General features: G+C 40.9%; 1 protein-coding gene across 6 annotated transcripts in view; it reads right to left on the bottom strand.

Annotated features, from left to right (window-relative positions):
• SYBU (syntabulin) overlaps positions 1-21,706 on the bottom strand; it is a 129,362-nt gene that overhangs the window by 56,876 nt on the left and 50,780 nt on the right. For 4 of the 6 annotated variants that reach the window (XM_027561297.1, XM_027561296.1, XM_027561298.1 and 1 more), the window contains 2 exons: positions 3,461-3,658; positions 895-954 (listed from right to left, as the gene is read on the bottom strand). In XM_027561297.1, coding sequence (XP_027417098.1) covers positions 895-954; positions 3,461-3,658 — 258 coding nt within the window. The remainder of the gene's footprint in view (positions 1-894; positions 955-3,460; positions 3,659-21,706) is intronic. The other 2 variants (XM_027561294.1, XM_027561295.1) reach the window with 1 other exon arrangement.

Raw genomic sequence — 21,706 nt, 5'->3', positions numbered from 1 at the left:
CTGGAGGACCACAGTGCGTATGGTCACAAAGTCAGACACGACTGAGTGACTGAGCAGATGATGACCACTGAAACAAGGAAGGGCACGGGTAGTCTTGAAGTGAAAGTGAAAGTGTTAGTCACTTAGTCGTGCCCAGCTCTTTGTGACCCTGTGCATTGTAGTCTGACAGCCTCCTATGTCCTTGGGATTCTCCAGGCAAGAATACTGGGGTGGGTTGCTGTGCCCTCCACCAGGGGATCTTCCCAACCCAGGGATCGAACCCAGGTCTCCTACATTACAGGCAGATTCTTTACCAACTGAGCCACCAGGGAAGGCCAAGGATAGTCTTAACTTAGTTTAGACTTAGTTTGTTTAACTTAGTTTGTTCTTGCTGCACCACACTCGTGTCTTGTTTCACTGTTTACTTGTATAGTCACCACTGTAAAATGTTTTGAGGATGAGGTGGGGATCGGGGGAGGTGCTGCTGCTGCTGCTAAGTCATTTCAGTCGTGTCCGACTCTGTGCGACCCCAGAGACGTCAGCCCACCAGGCTCTGCTGTCCCTGGGATTCTCCAGGCAAGAACACTGGCGTGGGTTGCCATTTCCTTCTCCAACGCATGAAAGGGAAAAGTGCAAGTGAAGTTGCTCAGTCCTGTCCGACTCGTAGAGACCCCATTGACTGCAGCCCACCAGGCTCCTCCATCCATGGGATTTTCCAGGCAAGAGTACTGGAGCGGGGTGCCATTGCCTTCTCCGTCAGGGAAGGTGGTGGGTGGTGAATAACAGAAGTGAAATAATTTCAGGTTGCATTCAAACCCTACAATATCTTCACAATAAAAATCTATTTTTCCTTGGCCACCCCCAAAGCCGACACTCTTTCCTGCAGCATTTTACATTCTCAATGCCATAGCCTACCTTTGCTGTTGAGGTTAACCAGTGTCGACTGTGCCCTCGATACACACCGGACCCTGTGTGCTAGGAATACAAAAAGAGGATGACAGGGCTTCTGCTCTTAAACTCACATCCTGTATGCCACAAGAAGCAGAATCTATTGGTGACTGCTCCCAACTGTCTAAAAGAAAATTGAGAACATTTCTCCAAGGAAGATACACGAACAGCCAACACGCACATGAAAAGGTGCTCATCATCTTTAGCCATCAGGGAAATGGAAATCAAAAGCACAATGAAATACTGCCTCACACTCACTAGAGTAAGTATAACCAAAAGGATAGACAATAACAACTGTTAATAAGGATGCTGAGAACTGAAACCCTTAGACATTGCTGGTGGTATGTAAGGTAGTACAGCCATTAGGGAAAAAAGTTTGGCAGTTCCTCAAAGGGTTAAACATAGAGTTACCATATGACTTAGAAACTTCAGTCTTAGGTATGCACCCAAGAGAACTGAAAGTCTGTATGAAAACTTGTATGTGACTGTGCATGACACCATTATTCACAATAGGTCAAAAGTGGAAACAACCCAAATGTCCATCAACTGTGAACGGATAAGCAAAATGTGGTGTGACACCACACTAAGCCAAGATGTTAATAATAGAAGAAGCTGGAGGTAGTGGTATGAGATATGAGATATGGTAGAGGATATGAGAACCCTGTACTGGGTGCTCAATTTTTCTGTACATCCAAAATTTCTCACCAAAAGTTTACTTTAAAATGTGGTATACTGATACAGTAGAATATTACTGAGCCATAAAAAGAATGACGGGCTAGTGCATGAACCTTGAAAACATCATGCTAAGCAAAAGAAGCCAAACACAAAAGGCCATAGATTATACAATGCCATTATACGTGATGTCCAGAACAGGCAGATCAGACAGAGGGCACGTAAGTCGTTGTCAGGGGCTGGGAGAAAGGAAGAGTGGACAGTGACGTCTCATGGGTATGGGGCTTCTTTGGAGGGATATAAAAGTGCCCTGAAATTGGACAGTGGTAATGTTTGTACAATCTTTTGAATATACTAAATACCATGGAAATGTACACTTTAAAGGGGTGAATTTTATAGTATGTGAATTATATCTTAATTTTTTAAAAGGACAGCCGAGCTGGGGAAGAGAGGAAGGACATTCTAGTTTCTGAATACACAAGGTAATGGTTTATTTCTTGACCATAATTACATTTGGATACAACTTAGCGACTCAATAACAACAATACAATAATTATATGACATTCTTGAACACACTGTCTCTGTCTTAAGTATATAAAAGAGCATAAAAGGCATAAAAAGGGGTACTTAACATCTCTTTTATAATATCCATCTTTCTCCTATGCTGTCTTCTCCACTGTGTATCATTTCCTTTCTTTTTCATATTATACCAAAGCAAAAGACAACAAATTCATCTTGACTGACATTTACCAGGAACCAATAGGAAATAAAGGATTTCTTCCTCACACAGTTTAAATTTTGCTCTCAAATTAAACGGCATTTTCTCTGATTGACCAAAAGCAAGATGAAGAATAATTCATTAAGATATGCTCTGCATATCAATTATTCATGAAGAACAAAAGCGGAGAGAGATGGAAGTGGATGTAGGACCTCCCAATGGAAGCAGACAAGGACCAAGCTTTGGCTCCATTGAAATAAAGCCACCTACAGCTCCTTGCACAATAATGTCATCACCAAACAAAAATTAGAAGACAAATGTAAGGAATGGAACTCATGCAAGCCATTAATCTGTCTTTTCAGGCTCATTAATATGTATAGCACAACTGGTGATATTGAAGAAAATAAGACAATATTATAGGGGTTGTCTCTCAATGCCAATATTCAGGTCCTTTTACTTTCAAGTTATAGCTTTAGTTTGACTAAAACTTTATTTGCTCAAACACTGTATATATTTTTGAGATGTAAAGTACTTATTGTTATATTGCAAATTCTGAGAACTGTTCTGATGTTCATGGCATCTTATTCACTGTAATAATGATCTCCATTTCATCTCAAAGCTTTTACTATTTTGTCATTATTGAACATTCTATATATACATAAACACACGTACACACATATAGCACCATACTCATATTTCAGTCTTAAAAAAGCAAATAAAATAGCTAGGTTAGCAAGCACTCCCAGCCTTACAGATCTGCCTCAAGATAACCTGTTCTTTTCACAATCTGTGCATAGTTTAGATGGTACTGAGTAATTTCTTAGTATAACTTATGCTAGATTTAATTATATAGTTTAAATGTCTGTTAGACCATTCAGTTAACATTTCTTCAAATCTCCTCCCTTTTTAACATGTCTTTATAATAGACACATATATCACTATGCATTCTCAATTAACAACTAGTATAGAAAATATTCCACTCTCTGCTCTATCTCTTTATGTTAAAAAAAAAAGATATTTCTGGGTACTAGGTACTGCATTAGTATTCCTCATCCTGATATCCAGGGGCTTCATTTCAAATTTCACTTGAAATCACTCCAGTCATATTGCTCTGATAAGAACATGAAGAGTAAGGTCACTTACCTGGCTTTACAAGGCCTGACTTCGGTTCCTTCTTGTGTCGTGCTGACTGGAGGCTTCCCTCACCAACCATTCCAATTGTGCATTTCTTTCTGGTACAGTCTTCATCACTTCCAGGGCAAAAGCCAATGGGGCTGTTCCCAGCATCTGAGGGCGTCTTCACAGGCGATACTGACTGGCTACTAGGGCAGCCTGTGTCATCTGGAAGACAGGAATCGACGAGTGTTTAATGAGGAGGAGGAGATCAATGATGGTGCAGGGGAGCCAGGCAGTGAGCCATGCCCACGCGCACTCACACACACGTACTCTGCTCAGGAGGTGCAGGCTAACTCCTGTGGATGACTTGCCTTTTATTTTCCATATTCTGGCCAATCACGTTAACAAAGGAAATACCAACGATCAAAGAATAGATTCTAAGGCAAAACCCTGTAAGACTTTTGGATCACAAATATTTCTGTGACATTCCTGTTGTCCAAACCTAAATTATGCCTGTTGTTTAAGACTTTAGGTGGTATACTGCTGGTTCATATTCATCCACGCATTTCTGATGGGGTTAGTAATAAAACGTTTGTCAGAGCAATTCAGAATTATTGATATGAATTCTTCAGGGTTGTCTGTATTAGGAAAAAGTTGCTTGAATGTTATTGACCACACCCAGTTTTCAATTACTAGACCCATCAGTTGGTTGCCAGAGTTTGAAAGAGAAGGCAGCTGACTTCAGGAGTTCAAGGAATCAGAAGACAGTGATCCTGTTTTATCATCGAACACACCTATCCAAACCAAAAGGACATCAGTCAGATATCTTGCTGTCAGGGGTAAATGGGCAAAATAAAAATAATATTCAAATTAGAAATGTTCCCTTAACTTTCAAGCTATATATTAACTACCATAGTTATTAATGTAAGTTAATATGCATAATACGCAGTGACCTTGTAAATACTTATTAAGCAAACAAGAAAGTTACATTGCTGATTCCTTTAAGTTCTTTCCATATCTACTAAATGTTTATAATGGTTGATTAATTCATTAATACTGTGTTGAGGAGAAATGTATGGAATGTAAAGCCAATCGGCATTACTTAAAAGTATGTCTACTCAAAATAATCAATTAGTGGTAAATTTTCATTGCTGAAAAATTCTCTATTATATGGAAATATTTTGACAGCAGAGCTATTTTAGTAACTAAGTAGGCAAAAAAATGAATAGTACTAATGAATATTACTAAATGAATTTGGTACTAATAACTTTTAGGACTATTATATTTTTATAAATATTAAAAGAACTAAAATAATTTGCCATCTATCAAAGGCTATCATAAAACTTCATGGCTTGAATGAAGACAGAAACAGAACTAGGACTGAATAAAATATACTGGTTGCCTGAATTAACATGACTAGATAATCCATCTAAAAAGTAATTGCCATTGCTTCATTTTTGGCCTTTATTTCAATTTTTGTTATAAAATATCCCAGCTACTAGAACAAAGTGAGCTTGGCATTAGTAAAATGACGTACCCTTTTAGACTTTTGGACATAATAGTCTATATCGGATCTCAGTGGTCCATTTCTAGAAGTAAATGGTTTTTAGTGCACCGTTCATACCTTCTGTCTTTGCTGCTCTTTTAAATGTGCTATGTTCTTCTTGAATTGAAGAAACTGTGGCCCTGAATCACAATGTGATGAGAATCCTCTTGGCTGCTACAGCTCAGCTATTTCACTCTTGTCCCTGGCTTCTTACTTTTGCCTGTCCCATGCTTCAGTCCAAAGAAATCTGAGCTCCTTTCTTAAGGTGCAAAGACAGATTCCAGTACTTTTATGAGGCTCAACAGGTCTGCCCATGGCCTCAAGAGAGCCTGGTTCCTGATTCCTATCCCAAAGCAGATAAACCCAAATGAATGAAGTCTAATCATCCAAAATTACCTGTTGTCTTTAAAAGTATTTCCTTATGAGTCAGTTCCATAAGTTACTTCTTTTGAAAGAGAGATGGCCCAAATTAACAAAAAGTCATGCTTCAGATTCTCTACCCTCGAAAGCAATTTTTCTTGAGAACTCTGACTCCAAGGGACAAAATTAAACAGTTTCCAGTATTGAGAAACACTGTCAAAACTGTAATTTAAATAGATAGAAAACGAACACGCTTTGTTTGGTTCTACTCTCATTTAGCCAGAGTTAAACAAGAAGGAATGTGTGCATGCCATGTTTTCAGTACTAGTCATTTCAAGGACTACATGTCTGATTAAAAATTGGGGACTAAAATTATTCAGAATGGTAGCAGTTTACGGAAGGCAGTAGCAATTTTTCACCTGGCATGTATGTCTCACCTGCCATCAAAATTTACAGCCGTTATCTCCAGGGCAGGGATTGAGAAGATGAATACTTGAATAAATTTTTAACTTCAGGTACCTCATACAGCATTTGAATCACTACCTGGTAAACTAGTATTCATTTATCATCTCTTAACTGTCTGGTATTACACTTCATTTTGAGGGGGAAATGATGGGAATATGAGACATCGTCTTTCATTAGTTAAACAAATATATATCCAGTCTTGGCACTGAATCAGCCACAGGAATGTACCCAGCCCCCATACTGATAGAGCTTATAAGCAAGTAAAGGGAGTTGGTAAATATCACTCCCAGTGCATAGTTCTTGTTAACTAGTAAGCCTGTTAAGGCATATCCACACCCCAGAAAAACTGAGTTATGAGAGAAGCTTGGGGTATTTGCCTGTTTTGTCTAATGGAACCAACACTGACAAAGGAATCTAGTTTTGGAAAGGGCGGGGCCATTAATTTTCCTACTGCAGAGACTACACTTTAAGTTATGCAAACTAAGACCCCAGCAAAAACAACAGAAATTCAGTACCAGAGTCAACTGGTTAACTATGGCACTTGAGGTGTTTTCTTCTGCACAGCACTGAAGAAGTGGTTCAACAGGTCTTGTTTTTTTCAACAGGTCTTGTTTAGGGCCCTTTCTTTCCTCCCCTTCCCAATCCCTCCTCTTCCTCTCTTCCTTTTTAACTTCATGATCATAGCTGGAAGCAGACCACCAGTCCAGATGAAGATAATATTCCTTTCCAAAATTCTATGTAAAATAGTCTTAGTTCACATTTATTCCAAGATTCTAAGAACAGTCAAATTGATGTTCTTTGGTTGTTCAAGTCTAATCTCACTACATGCCAAACTACATGTGGATCCAGCACATAATAGATTTCTTTATTAAACCTACTTCAGTGAAATACTTCATGCCTTCTGTTTCCTGCTGCTATTTTGACTGTTAAATCTGTCTTGCAGAATTACAATTCTCATTACTTATGTTAGTATAAAGGAATTACCAGTGGCAGAAATTTCTAAGAGGATACCACAAAGAAACTGTTTCTGGGCAGGAAATGGCAGAAATCCTGAATGATTTACCCAGAGAAGTGTGGGTTGTTTTAAATTTCCAGAATGCCTGAGAAAAGTAAGAACATTTCAACTTGGTTTTAAGGAAAACTTTGCTCCAAGGCTTTAGAAAGAGAGTGGAGGAGATTTTCACTTCTACTGAAAAGGGGTTTTTCTCTTAAAACATGCTTAAACACACACCCACACCAGCTCTTACATAGCAGAGCTTTTATGTTTCTTTCTCATGGTATTATTCATGGTAAGTATAATTTCATTTTAAGAATATACATGAAATAGGAGCACTTCCATGTTTTACAGCGTGATCCATTTGAGATGATTTCCTTCCGGGGTCAACAATTTAAAATTCCACTTACATGAGTCCAGAATGGCCCCTGGTGGATCTCAGGGTAAAGGGACCCTCATCAGGGCCAAATGATTACCATTTGCAGTGAAGGAGACTAATTTACATGCCCCCTTTCACTTATTTTGCTGTGGTTGTATCCCTAAGTTGTGTCCAACTCCTTGCGACCCCATGAACTGCAGCACACCAGGCTCCCCTGTCCTCTGCTATCTCCTGGAGTTTGCTCAGATTCATGTCCATTGAGTTGGTGATGTTACCTAACCATCTCAACCCCTGCTGCCCACTTCTCTTTTTGTCTTCAATCTTTCCCAGCATCAGGGTCTTTTCTAATGAGTTGGTTCTTCACTTCAGGTAGCCAAAGTATTGAAACTTCAGGTTCAGCATCAGTCCTTCCAATGAATATTCACTTTTATTTATACTGAGGAATAAGTTCTTTCATTGATTTGTTCCTGTTTATTTTCTTTGAATATGTCAATCCACAGGATTAAGGATAATAGAAAAATATTTACAGATTTAGGAACCTCCAGAAGTTGTGGCCCACCTCAAGTGCTGTAAGAAATATACTACTAACTCGTTTCCAAATTGATTTTGAGGGAAAAAAACTTTAAGGTCTACAAAGACAGATGGGAGAAACAAATATCTAATGCAGTTTTGGAGCTTGGAGGTTGTTAAAAATGATTTTTTAATCTATATTCTTCTCTCTTTATATTATAAGCTCTTTGAGAGTATGGGATACAGCTAAAAATTGTACAATTACTCTATCTAAAATTCTGAAAAAAGTGTGCAAAACCACCTTTTAAAACAATTTGTATATTATTTTAAATGTACTAAAGAAACTTAAGTTAAAGAAAATATTCTGTTGGGTTTTTAAATTATAAAAGTAATACTCTTTAATGCAGAACATCTAGAGTACAGAAAATCACAAAGAAGTAGAAAAAATAAAGAGATAATAGTTTCCTAGAATTGTACTGCCAATAAGAAATATTTAACTATTTGGTATATTTCTTACTGATTTTTTATGCATATTATTTACTTGCTTGCTTGTTTTCTGTTTTTTTTAAATTTCAACATACATTACAGCTTCTTTACTCTGTTATTAAAAATTTTTTTCCCTGGAATTTGTTAGGTTAGACAGAAAGAAGCTGTTAAGGCTAGTAGGAACCAAAACAATTAAAAGGAAATAATATCCTGATTGTAAAAGCTGTTACTGGAGAATCTGTATTTTATGATAACTTAAATCACTCACTGATATTGGAAAGTTCTTTCTTACAGAAGCATTCTGGTTAGTGGAAGTAAGATGGAATAATAGAAAGTTACTATGGTTGACCCTTGAACACGTGGCTGGTTGGTGGTTGGGGGTGCTGACCCCATGCAGTAGAAAACCAAGTAAAACATAGCAGTTGATCCACCATGTATGCAGTTCTACATTCAAGGATTCAACAAACCTTAGCTCATAGTATATATTCATTTTAAAAAGTCTGAGTATAAGTGGACTCATGCAGTTTAAACCCATGTTGCACAAGGGTCAACTTTGTAATTATTTCCAAAGGAATAACAGATTTAAGCAACAACACAATGGATGAAACCATTAGACAAAAGGCTGACGGAGAGTCTGTAGTAGAGGGATCAAGCCTTACCCACTTGTACCCACTGAGTATCCTTAGCATAACTGGGGCAAAGGACATTATGTACCTTCTGACGGGCTATGAGATGAAACACACGGCACTCCCCATGAAGTATTTTTGCCACAAAAAAACTTCCCCTAAATCTAATCAAGCTTTAAAGCTAATGTCCACCACACAATATGGAGAACAGGAATGAGTTAAATCAGGGGTTGGCAAACTGCAGCCTGAAGGCCAAATCCTGTTCGCTGCCTGCTTTTGTAAATCAAATGTTACTGGAAAACAGCCCAATCCTTTACATGGTGTGGGCTGTGGCTTTCAAGCACAAAAGCAGAGGTGAATAATTACAACAGAGATCATCTGGCGAGCAAAGCTGAAATTATTTACTATCTTGTCCTTTTCAGAAAAGTTTGTTGGCCTCTGGTTTAAATAATACCGTGAGGAAGGAAACAGAAACTTTCGAGATGACTGGGGCTATTTTGGTGTTCTCGATAGTACCAAGGAATTATGTTAATTGTGTTAGTAATGAAAATGACACTAATTTTTGCAAGAAAATGTTCGTTTTTTAAAGAAATGAGTGCTAAGGTATGGACATGAAATGGCATGATGTCTGGATATAAGCTTTAAAATGCTTCAGCAAACTAAAAAAGAAAGAAAGAGACAGATGCAGCAAATACGACATCTTGCTATTACTTAATCTTGATAGAACGGACAAGCAGCATATTAGGGTTTACTATAGTATTCATCTTTCTTTGGGTATGTTTTTAAAAGTTTCAGAGTATTTTATTTAATTTCTCAAAAATATTATTTTTAAATGAGTAACTGTTTAAAACAGGAATGCAGTATTTCCAAAAATCAATTCCTTCTTGCAGGGTTTTTTAGGTTGTTTCCAATTTTCTATTATTGAAATTGCTTTAATAACACTCTACAGATAAATCTATGGTCACATTTTTTTTATTACCTCATAGAACGTATCTCTAAAAGTAAAATCAACACTTTTTACAAAAACTAACAATTCTGAGAAATTTCAGGCAATTTATATTCCTGTTACTTTCATATGAGAGTACCCTACTTATTAAATTTATGCTAGTAATGAATACTAGTTTGTTTGCATTTTTGCCAAGTTAATATGAAAAATGTATTTCTGATGTTTTAGTTTGCATGTATTTAATTATCAGTGAGGCTTAATGTCTTTCATATGTTCGCTGGTCTTTTTTTTACTTATTCTATGTACTGTGCATGTTTTTGACAATTTTTCTATTAAGGTGTTAAGGAATTCTTATTGATCTATAAGAAATTCTTACATATGGAAGGCACAGTCCTCCAGCATAGTTCACCAAATTTATTGTTGGCTTTTAGTTTAAAATGTTTTCAACAACCAACCTTTTCTATGTCTAGTTGTTAAATCTCTCCATATTTCCTTTGTGATTTCTTTCAATGCTTTAATGCTTAGAATGTCATTTTTAACTCCAGGATCAATTAAATGTTACCAAATCACTGCAGATGGTGATTGCAGCCATGAAATTAAAAGACACTTACTCCTTGGAAGGAAAGTTATGACCAACCTAGATAGCATATTCAAAAGTGGAGACGTTACTTTGCCAACAAAGGTCTGTCTAGTCAAGGCTATGGTTTTTCCAGTGGTCATGTATGGATGTGAGAGTTGGACTGTGAAGAAAGCTGAGTGCTGAAGAATTGATGCTTTTGAACCATGGTGTTGGAGAAGACTCTTGAGAGTCCCTTGGACTGCAAGGAGATCCAACTAGTCCATCCTAAAGGAAATCAGTCCTGGGTGTTCTTTGGAAGGAATGATGCTAAAGCTGAAACTCCAGTACTTTGGCCACCTCATGCGAAGAGTTGACTCATTGGAAAAGACTCTGATGCTGGGAGGGATTGGGGGCAGGAGGAGAAGGGGATGGCAGAGGATGAGATGGCTGGATGGCATCACTGACTCCATGCACATGAGTTTGAGTGAACTCCAGGAGTTGGTGATGGACAGGGAGGCCTGGTGTGCTGAGATTCATGGGCTTGCAAAGAGTCGGACACGACTGAGCGACTGAACTGACTGACTGACTGATACTTTCTTCCCCTGGAGAAGGGAAAGGCTACCCACTCCAGTACTCTGGCCTAGAGAATTCCATGCACTGTAGTCCACAGGGTCACAAAGAATCAGACACGACTGAGCAACTTTCACTTTCATACTTTCTTCTAGATTGTTATAATTTCAGTTTTCATGTATATTAAACCCATCTGCAATTCATTTTAAAATGCAGTATAAGGTTAGATGCTGTTATTGTTTTCTTAATTTTTAGGAAATCTATCCTTCCCATATTACTTGTTAATGCTTTTCTGGTGAAAATTTGAAAGCAATGAATATTTTCTGCAAAGTGAATATATATATATATGTGTATAGGTGTGTGTATATATGTGTGTGTGTGTATATATATGCACATTGTGTGTGTGTGCTATATTATGTCCAACTCTTTCAGACCCTAATGGACTGTAGCCTACCAGGCTCCTTTGTCTATGGGATTCCCCAGGCAAGAATACTGGAATGGGTTGCCATGCTCTCCTCCAGGGGATCTTTCCAACCCAGGGATCAAACCTGCATCTGTCTCCAGCATTGGCAGGCAGGTTCTTTACCACTAGCACCATCTGGTAAGCCCCTATACATATATATGTGCTGTGCTGTGCTTAGTTGCTCAGTCATGTCCAATTCTTTGCCACTCCCTGGACTGTAACCCGCCAAGATCCAGGCAAGTATACTGGAGTGGTTTGCTATGCCCTCATCCAGGGGATCTTCCCAACCCAGCAATCGAACCCAGGTTGCCCACACTGCAGGGAGATTCTTTACTGTCTAAGCCACCAGGGAAGCCCATGAATACTGGAGTAGGTAGGCGATCCCTTTTCCAGGGGATCTTTCTGACCCAGAAATCAAACCTGGGTTTCCTGCATTGCAGGCAGATTCTTTACCAGCTGAGCTACCAGGGAAGCCCATATATATATATATATATAACCCACATTTAAAAATATTAGGATTGCCTAAGTGTGTGTACATTTACTGATATTTAAGGTGTCTAACAACCAGTGTGGAGAAGGCAATGGCACCCCACTCCAGTACTCTTGACTGGAAAATCCCATGGATGGAGGAGCCTGGTAGGCTGCAGTCCATGGGGTTGCTAAGAGTCGGACACAACTGAGCGACTTCACTTTCACTTTTCACTTTCCTGCATTGGAGAAGGAAATGGCAACCCACGCCAGTGTTCTTGCCTGGAGAATCCCAGGGACGGCGGGGCCTGGTGGGCTGCCGTCTATGGGGTCACACAGAGTCGGACATGACTGAAGCGACTTAGCAGCAGCAGCAGCAGCAACAGCCAGTGCTATCCAACACGTTCGGTGACAATTATGATGACCAAGTCCCAACTTCAAGTTCCTAGTAATCTAAAGATTATTGATAAAATATTTCTTCAAAGTCCAAGGAACATCTTTAAAACTTCTGGTTCATTTTTGAATTTAGATATTAGAGCTCATTGGTTTTCCAAAATGCTGAACTAAACAATTCCAGAAGAACTTAAAAATAACAGCAGGCAGAGGAAAATGTGGTTTTGTGCCATAATGTCTTGAAACATTCAGTTATGGTTTGATGCTGTTCAATGTTCAGTTGCATAATTTGGAGGAAGAATTATTTCCATTTTAAAGAAACATCAAACTATATAGAAATCTAGTTGATTCTCATGCATGACAAAGGCATTTACAGACAACTTACTCATCTGCTCAACAAATATTTACTGAGTATCTACCATGTGCCAGACACTGTTATAGGTGTTACTATTTACTGCTCAGGAAATATTTACTATTTATTGGTCAGGCAGGAGGAGAAGGGGGTGAGGATGAGATGGTTGGATGGCATCACCAACTCAATGGATATGAATTTGAGCAAACTCCAGGAGATAATGGAGGACAGATGAGCCTGACATGCTGCAGTCCATGGGGTTGAAAAGAGTCGGACATGACTGAGCAACTGAACAATAATTTACTGCTCCAGACACTGACATTTCTGAAGATAGTCTAATGGGAAACAAGTAAAATGTCATAGTTTAAATTCATGGTTAATCTGAACCCTGTGAAATTCTTACTAAAAACTATTCAAATGCTCTGAAAGGATATAGGTAAGATAAAAGTAACATAGCTCTCATGTCCAAGAATACTAGTTTTATCTATAATTTTAATAATATCTCATTTTTATAGATGGGAAAACTAAGGCTTGGACAGGGTAAGAAATCCAGTCACACAGCTAATAAGGGATGAATTCAGATTCAAACTCAGGTTTGTCTGACTCTGAAGTCCCTGTCTTTCTCACCACCATGAGCTGTTTTCTAAATTTTTCTACCTATGTTTGTTCCAAGAGGAAACAGCAGAAATTTGGGGAATGCTCAAATTAAAAACAGACGAAGGAAGCTGCTAGAAAGAAGACATCTCATTATAAACAGACCACAAAATTTGAGGCAAGAAACTCAAGCTGTTTCTAGTGTTTTGCTTCAACACAGTGACCGTTTAATGCATGCTGCTCAGATAATTTTGCACTGTAGGTTTTCAGTAGCAAAATTTGCAATTCTATTCCCTCACCTAATTTCAGGATCTTTTTGGAGTGAAAATTCAGAAGTCGACAAGGCTCCACCCTAAATTTGCTTCAGCATTATACAATGTGACACTAAACAATTGCCAATGTTGAAGTGTAAGAATCTCATTCATCCATCCATCCATCCCACAAATAATTACTGATTTCCTATTGTGTGGCAGATAGTCCTCAAGATATTGAAAATGTAATGATGACCAAGACTCTAAGATCCTTGTCCTCAAGGAGTTGACATTCTAGCGGTAGAGAGAGTTGATATGCAAGCTAAAAAAAACAAAAAACAAAAACCACGTAGGGAAGAAATTTTGATTGTGATGTACTGTTAACAAAACAAACTGGGTGATATTAGAGTAGCTGGGTGGGAGGTGGGAAGATATTTCATTAGACAGATTGTCATGGAAGGCCCTAAAGAGGTAATTTGAACTGAGATGAAAAAAATGAGAAGAAGCCAATCATGGAAAAGGCAGGGGAGAGAAAACTCCAGGGAGAGGGAACAACAAGGAGTCTGGTACACTGAGGAACCTGAGAAGAGACCAGAAAAATGTGAGGGCCGAGGACTGATGAGGAGGTTGAAGGAGGCGGAAGTCTGAGCATGCGCACGACTATAGGCAAGAACCCTACGTTTATCTCAAGTGCAATGGAAGCTATCATACGCATTAAACAAGAAATGACAATCATTTGGCCTGTGGAGAACAGACTATATTAGTGATATTAGGTCTCACTAATATTTATTGAGTGCCTACTAAGAACCAGGCATGTTTAGAACACTAAACCTTTAATGCAATTTAATTAACTTAATCTAATATCCTCTTGGAGACAGGCGCTAACAAGATGTACTGCAGTCCACGGGGCTGCAAAGAGCCAGACACGACTGAGCAACTGAACTGAACTGAATAAGATAGGCATACAAAACTAGCACTACAAAGCCACTTCCCTGAGGCCACAGTAAGCTGCGGGTATGAATTCAAAGAGGTCAACTCCAGAGTCTCCTTCTGAACACCCATGCTGTGTAATCCCTTTAGGAATGAAGGTATGGAAGCAGTGAACCCACATGGAGACCACTGCATAGTGGAAATGAGAGAAGACAGTGGTTTGACTGAGGGAGTAGTAGTAAAAACTGAGAAAAGGAGATGGATTGGGGATACATTAGTTATGACAATGAAAAGTAGAAGGTCAAGAATACTTCCAGGTTCTTTGCTTAAGCAACAGAGAATATGGTGGTCATTTCTGAGTTGGAGAAAAATGGGTTTATGAGTTTACAGAAGGGGAAATTAAGAATTCTGGTTTTGATGGGACTTCCCTGGTGGTCCAGTGGTTAGGAATATGCCTTCCAATGTAGGAGATTCAGGTTCCATCCCCAGTCAGGGAACTAAGATCCCACATGCTTGCAAGGCAATTAAGCCCATGTGCGGCAAATAGAGAGTCCACGTATTACAACTATCAAACGTGTACCACAACTACTGAACACGCAGGCCACAACGAAGAGCCGATGAAGAGCCCACATGCTACAAGGAAGACCCAGCTCACCCTCCCCCGCAAAAAAGGAATTCTGCTTCTGCTATATGCTAAATCTTAGGCACAAATTAGCCAGGACACTGGAGATATCAAATAGGCAGTTGGATATGTGAGCCTAAAGCTCAGAGGGGGCTCCCCAGGTGGCGCTAGCAGTGAAGAACTCACCTGCCAATGCAAGAGACTTAAGGGTTCAATCCCTGGGTGGGGAAAATCCCCTGGAGGAGGCTGTGGCAACCCACTCCAGTATTCTTGCCTGGAGAATCCCACGGATAAAGAGCCTGGCGGGCTGCAGTCCATGGGGTTGCACAGAGTTGGACATGACTGAAGTGACTTTGTGTGCACACAAAGCTCAGAGGAGAGGTTGGATTGGAGAGCATCACCATCCTACAAGTGAGGGATGTAAAGATCTGAGCCCTTGGGGAGGGCAGGAAGAGAAGAGGACTGAGGACTGAGGCACCCGGACACGGTGAGGCGGGAAGGGGCAGGACGGAGCCAACAGGAACTCTCAAAGGGGGGCCCGAAGGAGCCAAGGAGGAAAATCTTTCCTAAGAAAGAGGCTTGTTCAACTGTATTGACTCATGCTGGGAAATCAAGGAAAATGACGGCAGATAAGAGAATGTCAGATCTGCTAATGTGGTCACCCCCATGCTTGACAAGGACAGATTACGGAGATAGGATGTTGGTGAAGGTCTGCTCGTGAAGAGGAACAGGGAAGTAGAATGGCAGCTGCAAGGCAATGAGGGGGTCAAAGGGAGCTCATTTACTCTGAAGGTTGTGTAAACAAAAGCATATGTATGTGCTGATGGAGGTGAACTTGTTAGAGCGATTGGAATGAAACACCTCCACTAAGACACGTAACCTACGTCCACAAAAACCAAGCAGAAAACAGAGAAATTATTTAATGAAAGTTTCCCTGGTTTCTTGGAGACAAAATAATCATTTCCCATATAAACATTCCCGGGATTTCTGAGCTATTCTGGAGCCTCGAGTGCTCCCATAAAAGTCATTCTGGTGCAGCCCTGGGCAGCAAAAGAGGCTATTTGGTGAGGCAAGGTGAGGCAAGCCGGTCTCTTCACGGGACCTGTGCTTTCTCTGAAACGAAGGCTTCTACTTGGTTTTCCACCAAGCGCCAAATTGTCTCATTTGTAGGAGCAACCACGGGGGGAATTTAGAAGGGAAAACAAGTTGGTCCAAATAGTCAGCGTAGCATAATGACACATTTATCTAGGCGTTTGGGTGAGGGAGCAACCGATGTTGAAATTGGGAACCAGGTTGGCTCAGTCACTGCCAGGAGACAGGTGAGCCCCGGGAGGTGGGTGGGGGAGTTCTTCTGTCTCGCAAGCTTTTATTTCTCCTGCTCTTTCTTTCACAGGGTTATGATCTTTCCAAAATAGGAATGTTACTAATGCTTCTGATCTTCCCTCTCCTTAGTGATATGAGTTTATTTGCAGCTTCTAAATCACGGGTTTATAAAGACCTTTTTTTTTAAGGTTCCTTTTTGGGAGAAGATAGCAGACAGGGAAAGGCAGGGCAGGAGGGGACCTGGCAGATAGGACGGAAAGAAGAGACACACAGAGAGTCAGACAAGGAAGCTATCTTTTGATCTCTTGAAAACCTTATAACAAGGAAACCCGAACCCACTCTGAAGGAAGAAAGTGAAGTTGCTCAGTTTCTTTGAGACCCCATGGACTGTAACCTACCAGGCTCCTCTGTCCATGGGATTTTCCAGGCAAGAGTACTGGAGTGGGTTGCCATTTCCCTCTCCATGGGATCTTCCTGACCCAGGGATCGAACCCCAGTCTCCCACACTGCGGGCAGATACTTTACCATCTGAGCCACCAGGGAAACCACTCTTAGGACACCTGAATTACAGGGACCTCTCTTGTAGCAAACCCCTTTCCAGGTAGCACAAGTGGAAAACGATCTGCCTGCCAATGCAGGAGATGTAAGAGATGCAGGTTCAATCCCTGGGTTGGGAGGATCCCTTGCAGAAGGAAATGGCAACCCACTCTAGTATTTCTTGCCTGGAAAACTTCCACGGACAGAGGCAGACACTCTTGTAGCAATGCAAATCTTTTCCCCTTCCTTTCTATTTTTTCTCACATTGAGCATTTGAAGATAGCGATGATCAGATGCAGTAAAGCATTGAAATGGAGAAATGTTGAAGTACGTTAAGGAAAAAACAATGCTTATTATACAGTCTAATTTCTACATCTTGATCTTTCTATCTGAAAACAAAAGAATTGTTTTAGAGAATATATATGAATCAGGGTATTAGTTTTTTTAAAAAAGATACAAACACAGGAAAGAGAGAGAGATGCTCAGGAATAAAGTTCATTTCAGTGACATTCAATAAATGAAATTCTGAATTTTGAAAAGTCAGCCTCAGAGATGAAATGTCCATCCACAGAGGAATGGCTGAATAAATGAAGCCTTCGATCCAGAGGAACCCTAGCTGTCAGTACAGTGAATGGGGGCACCTCTATGTACTGACAAGCAATGACAGGTACAGGTACCGCCTAGAATACACACTCCTGGAGGGCAGGAGTCCTGTCAGGGTTGTTCATCACTGTTGTTCAGCTCCTAGGATAGCACCTTGTCCACAATAGGTGTTTGATAAATATTTTTACTTAGAAAGGATCACGGGTCACTAAAGCAGGATCTCACTTTGGCAAAAAGCAGTGTAAGTGTTATTACATCTACTCTGACGTATGTGTTTGCACATAGATCTTAGTTTTGAATTGAAAACATATAATCATTAGCATTAAAGAATAAATAACCCTCACACACACCTCAGGACGACTAGAAGGGCAGGTTAGGGTCCACAGGGTCTCAAGAATTCTGAGGGCTCTGTCAACACCTAAAAGGAATCAGGGACCACCTGATTCAGGGACCACCCCAGGCTAAAGAGAAGAGAATGAAGCAGGGACAGCTGGGAAGGAGGCGTGCTGGGAAGATTCACACTGAGCAGGGAAAAGCTGAAGGACGGGTTTCTACCAGGTGCGGGTGAGAGCTGGGCGAGCCCCCATGATGAGCACTAGGAAGTTTGGTTAGGGTTCTCTAAAAAGAGACAGCAGTCAGCCTGACATGACTGGCCTCCTGCAGCAGGAGGAGTATAACCCGGGCAATGAGCAGAGGACAGGCACCTTGACCACCCAGCAGTGCATGGAGCAGCTGGGAAGGTCTCTGCTCCGAGAGACATGCGGCCCGACAGTGTCTCCAAAGCAGGAGATGCCACAGTCCAAGCCCGAGGGCAGCAGAGGTTTAATGCAGTTACCTTGCGTGAGTGCTAGCAAAGCCAGCTAACAGTACAGGCGCACCCAGCAGTCTTGTCTCCCCTGGGCTTTTTCAGAGTAAAATCCACCACCTGGGTGGTGGGGCAGGGGGCTGGCCTGGGTCAAGTTGAGTCCTGGGAAATGTGGGTATGTGGCTTTGTCCTGAATTCCTTCTTCACTCTGAACTGGAATGCTGTTGTCTAGACGAAGTGGGTGCCATATACTGAGATGGGAATCCAGTGGGATGAAGAGGTGAAGACGGAGAATCCACCGTTAGGTTTGGTGGTGCGGTGAGGATCCTGAGAATTGCACAGGTGTCAATTCAGGGGGAAAGAAGGAGGAAAACCTGACTGGAGCTGCATGAACAGAGAGCTTAGGCATCACCTCCTCCAGAATGCTTTGCTGATTCGCCAGCCTTCCACCTCTCCTGCCACCAGGCACACAGATGTGTGCACACCTCACACACTCATACAGATGTATACACATACACACACCAATCACTACACACATGCACCTCACCCACACTTCTCACACTTACATATACACACACAGTTAAATAAAACATAAACGGGATGGCTATTTTTCCTTCCTGGCTTCCAAGTACCAACTCCGGAGTGGGATATTTTCTGATTTTCTTAGTAAGAGAGCTCTCCTCTAGCTGTCACAGCACTGGGGGCCTGTTCCCTTACACCGATGACTCTGATAATTAGACACTGAACTCCTCTGGACAGGAATGTTTCTTTCCTGTAATAAACCAATTATATCCCCTGGATGAGGGCATGGCAACCCACTCCAGTATTCTTGTCTGGAGAATTCCACGGACAGAGGAGCCTGGCAGGCTACAGTCCATGGGGTCACAAAGAGTCGGACACGACTGAGTGACTAACAATTTCTATTACCAGACATGTCCGAAGGTGACTACTTCGCTTTATGCCATTTCTGTTCACAAAAGGTTTCACACGATGCTTTACTTTAAGATGGCAGGGAAACCTGTGTCAAGCCCCTTGACTGACTTCAGCTACTAACATCTCTGACTTCTCTTCACAGCTCAAGACCTTTATCTCAAGTGCAGCAAAGCCTAATCTGAGTTCATTCACCTGACTCACCCTCCTCCCCAGTCCTGCTACTTCATCTGGGTTCATCCAGTGGAAATTTAGACGCATTCCGCTTGAAACTGGTGACTAAGACACACACATTCTGGCTTCAGTCCTCACACTTATTACTTTATCATTTTTCACTTAGACTGTCACCACAGTGGCCTTCAAACCAGGCAGGCTCTCACCATCATTCTCTGTCTCCTCCTATCCAATCTCCCACATGTAATCAGAAAGATTTTTCTAAATTATAAATCTAGTCATAAACTAGAAAACCCTTCCCTGGGGAAAACCCTTCAGTGGCTCTGGAGGATGTTAAGGAATTGCAAAACGGCAGTCCAAGAGCTAAATCCAGCTACTTATGTATGCTATTTGACCCATATAGTGGGGGGGGAAAGCACTGAATTTTTAAAACTCTGACTATTGTTAGAAGGGGCATACACTGTCCAGTTCTAGAGTCCAAACCTATTGTCATCTAGCCAGGTGGCCTCACTCTTTACGTTACGGGTTCACTTCCTGTACGCACCTTGGACCTCAGGGATCAAGTTTTTCACAAGGTGAACAAAGCCTTTCCTGCTCTGGTCCTGCTCACCTTTCTAATCTTATTTCATGCTTTTAACTCAGGTCCGTGGATGCCAAGGCTCATGTTTATCTACTACACCACACTAACAAATGCTACTCCTTTGAACCCTTGGGCTTATGAAATGTGAGAGGCCAGTGCAGATAATAAACAGAGCAACAAACTCAAACTACAAGGAAGGAGTGTGTGTGTGTCGAGTGGGTGTGGGTAAAAACGAACAGATACAAAATCACTGAGATAAAGGCAGTTGTGTGGGAAATGCCTCCACACATATCATCCCATTTATTGATATTTTATCAAAGTGAAGGCAGTAAAATACTTGATTTTTCCAATCCCTGTGTTTTATTCATCTCTGTACCCTTAGCCTGACCCTTAGCAGGCACTGAATAAATGCTTATTAGATTAATACATTTTTATGGAAGTTTGCAAAAAGCTGAATGTCTTGCTACTCCCAGGCCTCAGTTTCTCTTTTTTTTTCCCATCCCTCTCAGTGAACCTACTGGGTGTTTAGGGCACATTCATGTTGTACCCAGTACAACTGCTTCCAATGTACCTCAAATCATCCCAATGCCAAAATAAGTAAATGCAAAAGAATTAAAAGTCTGGCCACAGATAGTATATCCAGAAAGAGGGTTATCCAGGAAAATAGAGGAAAGAAATGCTTTCTCCTCCCCTTAACTTCTCTACCATCTGAACACAAGTTAAGCCCACTATGTAGACATAAATAATACTATCACTAAGACTAATGACATGAGAATTGTAAATACGGACTGAGAAGCTGTAATTTCCAGGAACTGTGGAAGCATTTTCCTTGTCCCATGCCATGGGTTTAAACAGCTTGTCTAGCCACCACTTCTGCCGTCTTTGATCCCTGTTCATCTTGGGATGCCACTGGGGCATACCCCTCACATCCCTCATACAAAATCCCTAAACACATGCAGACTGCAAAATAGAGAGGCTCAGACTTCACTAGGTAAAAGTCATCCAGAAGGTCTATAAAATACAGATTCCTTGGCCCTTCCATCCTGGAATAACAAGCTAGGATAGTGCCAAGGCATCTGCATTTTAAACCAGCTTTCCTGGGCATCTGACTGTAGACAAACACCACACTCTGAAGTGATAAACAACGTCACAGACATGAGAATTCTACAGCATGAAGGATGTTCACAGTAAGTACCACAATTTGCTCTCAGGCATGGTCCAACTCCAACCTTTCACTGTTCACACTGAGTAATTTTTTTTTTATTAAATGGCAAAACCTTTTGTTCTTGTCCCTCTAATTGCAGTTACCGCATCCTCAAAGAAGCACTGTCTATGTGCCCTTCATTTGCGAGCTGCTTCATTAGGTACTTACTTCTGAGGCTGAGGCAGCTAAGCATCAGAAATATGTATCATGCCGCAGAGCCTAGGTCCCATGCTCATTAAAATGATACTAAATTCTTAGGGTTTTAGTTGTTCTTTTTTTTTTCTTCACAGCAGGTTGGCAGTCATTCAATTATAGTGTAATTCAGTACTGCAGCTCACTTCAGTTTAATCACTTCATCTCAATTCTGATCATTATATTCAAAGGCTTACTCTATGCAGATGCCAAGTTTCCTCAACTGGACAAAAGCATAGCAGAAATATTTCTGTTTGGCAAGGCAAAGCAGATTTTTGGAGGCATTATCATGCCTCGGCAGGGCACTAGTCAGGTTGTAATTTGCCGTAATTGTTCTTCCCACAAACAGCCACAATGATTACCTCTAGGTCACTGCACCCAAAGACGGAGTTCTTCTCAGCCACTGTAACT

This window comes from Bos indicus x Bos taurus, chromosome 14 (genome assembly GCF_003369695.1).
Source record: "Bos indicus x Bos taurus breed Angus x Brahman F1 hybrid chromosome 14, Bos_hybrid_MaternalHap_v2.0, whole genome shotgun sequence".
In the NCBI taxonomy this organism is placed as follows: domain Eukaryota; kingdom Metazoa; phylum Chordata; class Mammalia; order Artiodactyla; family Bovidae; genus Bos; species Bos indicus x Bos taurus.
The sequence above is the reverse complement of the archived record's forward strand: the minus strand, read 5'-3'. Positions and strand labels throughout refer to the sequence as shown.